Here is a 9,548-nt window from a genome sequence, read left to right as displayed (position 1 = left end):
GGCCTCGCACACCCTGTTCCAGGCAGCGCTGTGCTTGGGAAACAGCAGAACTGTGTCTGAGCAAGCAGAGAGTACGGAACGTGCCCTTGCTTTAGTGCAGAGAGGACAGAGTTATTGAAAACAAGACACAGTTGTCATCAGAACTGCAGCTTTATTTTAATCTGTCAGAGAAGGAATACTGCTCCGATCACAAGATCCATGTCAGTGGAGCACTTCCCCTTTGCTGGACAGTGCAGAAATTAAACTGTAAAGAAAGAAGCAGCTGAAATTATTTCCAACAACTGCTCTTGGTGCAAGGGGGGACACACAAAGAAGCAGCAAGTGGCACTTCTGCTCCATCAGAACTGTCCTGCTTGGGCTTCTTGTTTTGCTAGAAAACAGGCTATGAAGATTTCCTCATTGTACCAGTTCTGAAGGCTGTAGATAACTGGGCAGTTAAACACTTGTTCACAGCAATGCACATAACGTATGTGAACAGAGGCTAACAAACATACCTAAAAGTAAAGCTTTAAAGTGTATGAAGTGATGTACAAACCTAACCCAGTGAGCTGTAGCAGAACAAGACAAAAGACTTTCTGACTCCTTTTCTGGAAAAAAAATAAAATCTATTCCTTCACCAACTTTTTTTTTTTTTTCTGGCTACTTAAGTATTAGGGTGAATTACAAGGTCATACAAAATCCTCAGTCATCACGTTATTTGTCACGCAAAGGAGGAGGTTCTCATGAAATCAAGCAGCTGTAGTAGTCAGCTGCTGCTTCTGCTTCCCAGCTCCTTCTCCAGCTTCTGGATCTCCAGGTACAGCTTCTGCACCTCCAGCAAAGTTTTCAGTTCATTCAGAGGAACGCCGCACAGGAAAGTTTCTTTGATTTGCAGAATCTTCTGGCACGTGAGAAGCGTTTTCTTTAAAAGAACCAAGACAGAGGGTGTGAGGCTACACGGCAGGGACCTACGCAAGACGCATCCCCCTCCTAATGCAGCCCCGCCACCGTGCCAGCCCTATGGTAACGAGGCACATTAATGAAGTCAGACCGGTGTTGTTCCAGGCTACGAATGGGGCAAAATGCAAAGCCTGGGCAGAAAGTGGTACTCACACACTTGGGTGGTGGTATCCACGTGCCATCAGCTGAGCAGGTGCTTGGAAAATTTTTTGGAGGATACCTATCACTCCCGCAGGGGCTGTACAGGATGTCATTCACCTTGTACGTTTGCTTATAGGAGGGCAAATTCATATGCCATTCAGTCTGTGGCACGGAACATTGAACTGGAAGGAAAACAGGTGGCAAAAATGATGTAACAGGAGGAGAAAACGCCCTGCCAGCTCCAGGGTGGTGGATGCGTGGTGCCGGACCCACCTGCAACACAGGAGGGCAGCGGCGGCTGCCAGGTGCTGTCGGCTGTACACTGGGTCTCAGCTTCGCCGTGCAGCACGAAGCCTTCATCGCAGGAGAAGCGCACGGACACCCCGTAGGGGAACGTGTGTCTCAGTGGAGCCATCCTTCCGTGCTTGACATCAGGCCTGGGGCAGCGAACCACTGCGGGCAGAGCGCGCACGGCTGCGTCAGGCCGGGTGCCGCCCTGCCCCGGGACACAAAGCGGGGCTCGCCCTGAGCACTTTGGGGCACCCAACACGGGAGAAACGGCGTCTCCTTTCTCCACACCAGCCCCGAGGTGCCGAGCTCACGCCACAGCCTGCAGGGGAAGCAGGAGGAGCCGGCAGCCCTGCTCCAGGTCCCTCTGTGCACCCAGGTCCCAGTGTGACCCCATGGGGAAGCGACTCACCCCTGCACTCCGGGGCAGGGCCACTCCACACCAGGTTCTCCCCGTCGGTGGAGGTGCAGTAGATGGACTCGTCCCCGATGAGGGACAGACCCGCGGCACAGCTGTACGTCACCTCCGATCCGTAGGGGAAGGCCCCTGATCTTGAGCCCATGTACTGCCCGCTGGTGATTTGTGGAGGGGGGTCACAGCCTATGAAACAACAGGAATTGATACAAAATAAACAAAACTTAAAAAAAAAAATGTGTGATTGTCGCATTCAGGTGAGAACCAAATCAGAAATCAGTGCAGGGGTCAACTTCATGCTTGTAAGAACAAAAACACACGTGGGGTCACTGCCCAGCTTCTTGCTGGGTCAGGCCCCAGTGCAGCCCCTTCCACCACCCACGATTTCTCCTTGGCGATGCTGCTGCTGTGCTTGTACCTTTGTCACAAAACGGCACCGAGGGAGTCCAGTTCTGGTCAGCCGTGCACTCGATCTGCTCGTCGCCTCTGAGGACGTAGCCTTCATCACACGCCATCCTCACGTGGGTCCCGACGCTGTAGTCGTTTTTGCTCTTATAAACCTCTCGCCCATGGTCAGTAACGGGCTGTGGGCAATGAGGTTCTGGAAACAGAAGAAAATAAAGGATTTCATATATTTTCAGAAAGAACTCCAGCGAAGAAGCTTTCTATGGAAAAGACAGCTATCAGCATCTAAGGCTTGTAGATTTCTGCACACGTTTTTCCAGTGCTGGTAGCAGACAGGGACACCGTACAGGGTGACCCAAATCTTTGCAGAAGGCAGAAATCAGCAGTCAGCCAGCCAACACGCCCCGCCAGCGCTGCCTACCTGAGGTGCACTCTGTTACTGCCGGATCCCACGTGCCTTTGTTTGTGCACTGAAGCACAACGTTGCTGCCATAATTCTGGATAGCATAGCCTTCGTTACACCTGATATTGACGGTGTCTCCATACATGTATTTGACGGGTTTATACCACACATTTACATGCCTTGCGTTCGCGACTACTGGATCCGGGCAACTAATTTCTGAGAAATGCTGAATATTAGCAAGAGAGAAATCATAGCAAAGGCTCTGTAAGACAAACAAATGTCCATTTTCTGACACTCCTAGAGGAAGTTTTATTTTCTGGGCATACACAACAAGTCATCACATCCTCCCACAATAGCTGACGGGCAAGGCAGGCCCATCAGGAGCTCTCCTGGACACACATTCCTCCTCCTCCTCTCCTGGGGGCCCTGGCAGCTGCTGGTGGGGCAGCACCAAGCCAGCCCATGCCTTAGACGTGGTGGTAAATGAAGCAGGTTGCAGACTATTTATTTGGGAACGGCTTTGCCCAACCACTTGGGAAATGAAGCTGAGGGGATGTGTACTCACTGTTGCAAGAAGAGGGAGCCTCACTCCAGGTCAGGTCTGGCAGGCACTTAATGTGCCGCGTGTTTTCTCCAGGGCTGAACTCGTAGCCCGTCTCACACTCGTAGGTAACCACAGTATCAGCAGGGAACAAATTGCCCGCGAGTCTCGCTTTAACAGCCCTAAACACGTCAGGAGGGTCATCGCAGCTGCCTAGGAGTGAAATCAGCCATTTGAGGATGTTGCCAGCGATAAACCAGTGAGGCCCGTAACAGCATGCAGAAAAGAGAATTTGGGGAAAAACGGGGCTCACGTTGTTCTTTCTGAGATCCACTTAAGGCAATTGCCTGAGTTCAGTGATGCTGGAGAGTGAATGCAGCAGAAATAAATGAAAATGTACAAATAGTTTCAGACCATGCAGTAATTTACACTACTATGTTATAATGAGGTGAGATTTCTAACGAAGTTTATACTGTGTGAGGCTCTGCCCTCACCTGCCAATGACCTTTAAAAATATTAAACATAGAAAGGTCAGCTTAGTTGCTTTGAATTCTACTGAGAAATTCTACCAGCTTGAGCAGGACAAGACTCTAGCTTTTATGGCCCGAAGTTGTAAATTCCTACACCTATGTTCCTATATCCCATTCCTGTATCATCTCCAGCATGCTGCCAGGAAAGAGGAAATCAAAAGCCACCGTGGCACAACAGATTTGCTAAGGAATAAAATAAAAAATAAAGTAAAGTGAAGTAAAGGGAATTAAAGTGAAGTGAAGTAAAATAAAACATGAATACATGAATACAATAAAACAATAAAACTATGAAAAATGAAGTCCTGCCAGCTGATGCTTGGAGGCTCTGCTGTCAGCCCTGCACACTGCTGTGCAGGTCGGGCACTCACTGCGCTGGCAGAGCGGCAGCGGCGGCTCCCAGCTCCCGGCCTCGCTGCAGGTGGAGGTGTCGCTGCCCAGCAGGGTGTAGCGGAACTCGCAGTCGAACATGACGGTGTCACGGTACGTGTACTCAGCCCTGTACCCGCTCAGCAGCTTCCCGTTCTCGATCCGGGGATGCTCACAGCCCACCACTGCAGAGAAACGCCAGCGCTCAGCCTGCGGGCAGCCACGCTTACAGGGGAGGTTATTAAAAGCATTTCTCGTAGCGCACATTTGTGGAAAGGGCTGAAAATGGACAGGACAAGGTAGCAGGCTGACATGATATTTTTGAACTCTTAATTCTATATTACAGCATTTTATATTTATTTATTTTTTTTTTCCACACATCTATTAAGGCAAAGCACAAGAGCAAAGGAAAGGCAGCAGGCACCACAGCAGATTTCTGAATTCTTTGCTGACACCCTGTTTCTTCCCAAAGCTCAGATAAGACCCAGAATCACAGAATTGTAGGGGTTGGAAGGGACCTCAAGAGATCATTGGGTCCAGCCCCAAAGTCCCCAGCCCCAGCTGGTGCCGCTGCGGTGCCTGGGCACTTTGCTGCTCACCTTTGCACTCCGGGGCTGGCTTGTTCCAGACGCCGTTCATGTTATCCACAGTCGTGCAGAAAATCGAGGGATCCCCCACCATCGAGAAGGCTCTCTCCCCCCTGCGAGCAGAGTTGCACTGGTAGGTGACGGAGGATCCGTAGCTGAAGACGGCAACGTCGCCTCCGTTGTGCTCTCCGTTCTCTATTTTTGGAGGGGGTGAACATGGGATTGCTAAAAAAAAAAAAAAAAAAGGTGAAAGACTCCTTTTAATCCTTTTAATCAAAGGTCTGGTAAAAGAGAAGTTGAAATACAATGAGTGAGGGGTCAGAAATTCAAGGCAAGTCCCCTACGTGCCAGGCCCTACTCAGCAGAGCTCTGCCTCGCAACTGGGTGGCTTTGGGGTAATCCCTCTTACACGCAGCTGCCTTGCTTCGACTTTTTCACAGGGTGACACAGGAATAAAAACACCAAGAAAAAATGTTTTTCCAGGCTTCACCAGGCCATGAATTACGAAAGTCCTCCGTGGGGTAAAGCGACTGCTTCTCCTTGCATCCCCAGTACCATCCAAAGAGCAGCTCAGCTGGGGGACTCGACTTACGCTCACAGAAGGGAACGTCTCCATCCCATGTAACTTGCCCATTTTTAAGCACACAATGAAGTTGGGAATTTCCGATCAGTCTGTACCTGTGTGAAATAGAGGGGAGGGAATTTCTTGTCAAGCTCAGTGATGATTTTTTTGATTTTACCTAAAACATCAGCTGCTGGCTTACCCCATGTCGCAGCTGTAGTTGGCTATTGAGCCAAAGGTGAACTGCTCCATTTCCACAAGTCTGCCGTTGGCCAGGTCTCCGGGGTAGCTGCATGGCTTGGCTGAGGGACAACAGGACCGGGGTGAGGGCTTTGGCTCCTGAAGGAGCAGGAAAATCCAGCAGGAGAGCAGAAGACCCCTCCAATATTTAACAAGGGGATGGACGACCCTCATGCCCTAAATCCTACCCTGTATCACGACCTGCAGTCAGCCTCTGCAGCCTAAGGGAGGTTGCAGGACCTCTGCCAAGCATTTCTTTACAGCTAAAGGGTTCTCTTACAGACAGTTTAAAAAACCTGTTTTGAACTAAGAGTTACTAAGTGCCTGAGCAGAAGAACCTGCCTTTGAATATAGTCAGAGTCAGTGGTCAAAGGCAGCAGATCTCAGCTCTTGCTGCCGTTGCTGGTGCTCAGCAGAGCACTGCCGGTGCTGTGCCACCCTCGCTCAGCTCCTGCCACCCCACACAGCCCCTGGGATGCTGACAGCACCTGCACAGAATCAAAATCAACTGAAAATGTACTCACGTGAACAGAAGTCGGTCGGTCCTCTCCACCTACCATCCTCTCCACAAACAAGGCTGGCCCGGAGCTTACTTTTCGTGTAACCTGGTCGGCAGGTGTATTCCACCCTGTCCGAGTAGGAAAATTTGGTGATGTGCTGGTAGCTCTCCTTCAGTTCTGCGGATGGGATACGTGGCGGAGCACTGCAGGAACCTGCCAGCAGAAATACCCTCAGAAAAATGTGGGGAAAAAAATGGGAGTTCGGGTCTGCCTTGCTCTGAAGGTCCAGGCGAGGAGGCTTTGGTGGCTTTAACACCCCTTAAAGCTAGAGGCAAAGAGGAGGAAGGGAGTCTGTGACTCAGGACAGCCACAAGGGAAAGGGAAGGAGCATCACCCCAGGTGTTCTTCGCTCCTCACACTTCATCCAGCAGTTTGAAAGGCTGGTGCCAAAGTCCAGACTCACTGCTCCCTATCTCCAAACCAGTGCCCCTTTTTAAGCTAGAGTAACCTGACAGCCATTCTGCACAGGAAAGAAAAAAAGGCTGAGGAGGATGGATTCTGACCAAATCCCCAAAATGCAAAACAACGAGGAAATGAGGAGCATCAACGGTCTGTGAACCTTGGGAAACAATTTCCCTCTGAGGGAGCTCAGTTTATCTGATGGGCTCTCTCCCCTCTTATGTTCACTTACCCTGCACGGCCACAACGAGGGCAGCAGCGAGGAGCAGCCTGAGGACAGCGGCACGGCCCCTCGGCCTCCCTGCCCCTGGAGCTGGCGTCATCCTCATCCCAGCCTGCAGACGTTACCACATTCTTTTTCTAGGCCAACCACCTGTGAAAAATAGCAGAGGGGGGAACGAAGTTCTGTCTCCATGCAGTGCTCATAGGGCAGGAGGGAACGAGGAGCTGCAGATGCCCCAGCAGGGGACAAGAAGCTTGGCAACAGCCCCTCACTGGCCCATGACCAAGAGGCAGCACGGGAACAGGGAAACCAATTGTGGATGCTAAGCATCCCGTAGGCTTTCCTCCGCTAGTCCTTCATTCACATTGTGTGAGAAGCTTTGAATTAAAATTTTTTAAAGATAGGGAAAAAAAAAAAAAAAAAAAAAAAAAAAGCTCCACTTTGATTGTAACAAATGTTTCATAGCCTGTTGGATTTACTTAAGAACACTAAAACCTGTAAGAAGTTCTTCCCAGCCAAACAGCCAAATTAATACCTGCAGGGTCATTTGAATTCATTTATCCTTCCAGAAAAATCACCTTGAAACTTAACTTAAGGACAAAACATTTTGCTTTAGCAATAAATCTCCGGGAAGCAAATCCACACACAGGAGAAATCCTCCTGCTGTAGTCAATTCAATCCGCTAGTAACAAATTACATGCAGAGAAAGGAAAAAAATATCTAAACAGAAAGCTACAAGTATATGCACAAAAGGGTTGCGCAGATTGTCACATTTTACCAGTTGAAGGAAGGCTCCGAAGCATGCAAGTCATTCAGGAGACTGCTTTTCGGAACAGAATTTAAGTGCAATTTGACTAACCTGGCTGTGCTGGAGATCAGGCAGAACCCTCTCTAACTTTCTCTAATATCTAACTACCCAGCATCATCCTTTATGAACCTAAATCTTCCCAGCACTGTGCAGTGAGTGCCTGCCTTCCTTCTGCAAACGAGGCAGTCTTTCTTGATGCTTTCTACATTGCACAGGTTTTGACCAAAGGTGACCCTTACAACCAATTAGTAACTAAAAGAAAGGAAAGCACCTCTTTCTAATCAGCTTGCACCCCTATTTTTTCCACCCCTTCACCCTAAACCTGACACTTCTGGCTTTCCCTCCGTCCTTACCACAGCTTTTGGCTGAATTCCTTCATCCTTGTGCCCGCTGGAGCTGCAACAAAACTCCAACACAGCTCTGAGAGCAACAGCACCCGAAGCTGGGTGGCTCAACTCATCTTACCTGGGGGTCCGTCAGTGGGGGAGCCGACCAGCCTGGGCTCCTTGGAGGCAGAGGAGCGAGTTCCTCACCGCTGCCCCTGACACCGGGCAGTGCCGAGCCGCGGGAGGTGTCGCGCTACGCCTACACGCGCAGAGACGGCCGCACGCAGCCGGGGCCGAGCTCTGCAGACACCGGGCTTGTGCCAGCTCGCCTATAAATTATTAACTCTTCCAAGCACGAAGGAAGTCGTTTGTTCAGCCTACGAAACGAAAGGCACTGTAGGCAGCTGAATGCAGCCCACTCGGATGGTGAAATCGTTTGCTTTCTGCGCCCAGCTGCCAGCGCTGCGCTGAAATGATCTGGAGGTGAAGGCACCCAGAGCCTGGCACCGCTCCACGGCCTCCTCGAGAGGCTCACCCCAGCTCCACCACGGCTTGTGCCTCCTGACCCAAAAGCCTCACGGCCAGCCTCAGAATTAGGGTTTCCTCAACCCACTCTCATCCCACTGAAGTCACAGTGGCCAAAGAGCCAGCACCGGACTCAGCAGCGCTCGGGGCCCCAGGGAGTGCCCAGGTCAGCGATGGGAAGCAGCTGAGCCCCGCTGCCAGCCCGTTTTCCAGTAACAGTCCTGGCAGAGGCCACAACCATTTGCTCCTTTTGCACTTTGGCTGCACGGTTTCGTTTAGGATTGCATTGCCACCACGAACTCCACAGTGGCCGTTACCCTGCATTGCATTTCTTGCACTTAGCTGTTTGTTCTGTCAGATCTGGGCTTTTTTTTTCCCCTCGAAAATTTACTGCATCCCCACTTTCAGTGATGTACATGTATGTTACCTTCCTGACTTTCTCCTGAGCCCAGGCCGTAACACAAAGCAGATCTGACTCTAAAACCCACCCAAACGCTGCCATCCCATGCACCACAAGCTGAGGCTTGCTCATGATGCGTACCCTGAGCACGCAGTGACTTCCACTAACCATTTACAAGAACCCAGTTAATCTCAAACCCAAACACTGGCTTGCCTGATTTATTTCTCCTGGACGGCTCAGAACAAGCCCACCCGTGCATGCTGAAAGCTCAGCGGCTCCGTGCCCGTCACCTCCCCGGGGGCTCTCAGCCACTGTGAGCACCAGGCAGGGCGCAGCAGCACCCGAGGCACCCCCTGCTCCGAGGCACAGTCAGGGTAAGCAGGATAAAAGGTTTTCTTCCTTGACCACATCCATGACACACCACCTTGCTGCTGCTGCTCTTCAGGCTTTGGCTAAAATTAAAGGTGGAGGGACTGGATGGCTGGACAGGCTGGCTTCCAGCTGCAGAGGCTGGAAACCAGAGATTCATAACACCAGTTAACTTTCTGATGGAAGACAGATGTGTTTTAAGGAATTAAAAAAAAGGAAAAATATGTTCTTACCGTAACAGCTCCATAAGAAACCTGAAAATGTGAATTTCAATTGATCCAACAGAAAATAAATAAAATAAAAATAATTAAAAAAAAAAACACTTTAAATTGGTTATTTAGTAAAGTGGGCTGGCAGCAGCAGCAGTTCTAGGGTAGAGCATCCACTGCCCCCAGCCCACCTCTCCTGCTCCCAAGGGCTGGGGGCACCTTGCTCCCTACGCAGCCTCTTCCTTCAAACGCTTCCCACAGAATTCCTGAACTCGGTGCTATCTCCCCAAAACCATCACACCACAGGTAGTT

The 9,548-nt window shown here is 50.5% G+C and overlaps 1 protein-coding gene across 1 annotated transcript; it reads right to left on the bottom strand.

The window, feature by feature from the left end:
- Positions 1–134: 134 nt before the first annotated feature.
- Positions 135–8,050, bottom strand: LOC311423730 (C4b-binding protein alpha chain-like). The gene is made up of 14 exons (XM_084498106.1): positions 7,873–8,050; positions 6,609–6,749; positions 5,942–6,130; positions 5,380–5,479; positions 5,208–5,293; positions 4,628–4,840; positions 4,031–4,213; positions 3,157–3,345; positions 2,610–2,807; positions 2,202–2,384; positions 1,781–1,969; positions 1,354–1,533; positions 1,093–1,262; positions 135–901 (listed from the first exon to the last, which is right to left on the bottom strand). The coding sequence occupies exons 2-14, from the start codon at positions 6,703–6,705 to the stop codon at positions 746–748; spliced, it is 2,133 nt and encodes a 710-aa protein (XP_084354232.1). The 5' UTR covers positions 6,706–6,749; positions 7,873–8,050; the 3' UTR covers positions 135–745.
- Positions 8,051–9,548: the final 1,498 nt, after the last annotated feature.

The sequence above is a fragment of the Aythya ferina genome, assembly GCF_964211825.1.
Source record: "Aythya ferina genome assembly, chromosome: 25".
Classification (NCBI taxonomy): domain Eukaryota; kingdom Metazoa; phylum Chordata; class Aves; order Anseriformes; family Anatidae; genus Aythya; species Aythya ferina.
The sequence above is the reverse complement of the archived record's forward strand: the minus strand, read 5'-3'. Positions and strand labels throughout refer to the sequence as shown.

Excerpts from the sequence above, each read along its gene's own strand:
- LOC311423730 (XM_084498106.1), bottom strand. The coding sequence starts at position 6,705 with ATGAGGATGACGCCAGCTCCAGGGGCAGGGAGGCCGAGGGGCCGTGCC. Across the intron at positions 5,294-5,379 it reads AACTACAGCTGCGACATGGG|GTACAGACTGATCGGAAATT; the intron begins GTAAGCCAGCAG and ends TATTTCACACAG. Across the intron at positions 902-1,092 it reads GGATACCACCACCCAAGTGT|AAAACGCTTCTCACGTGCCA; the intron begins GTGAGTACCACT and ends GTTCTTTTAAAG.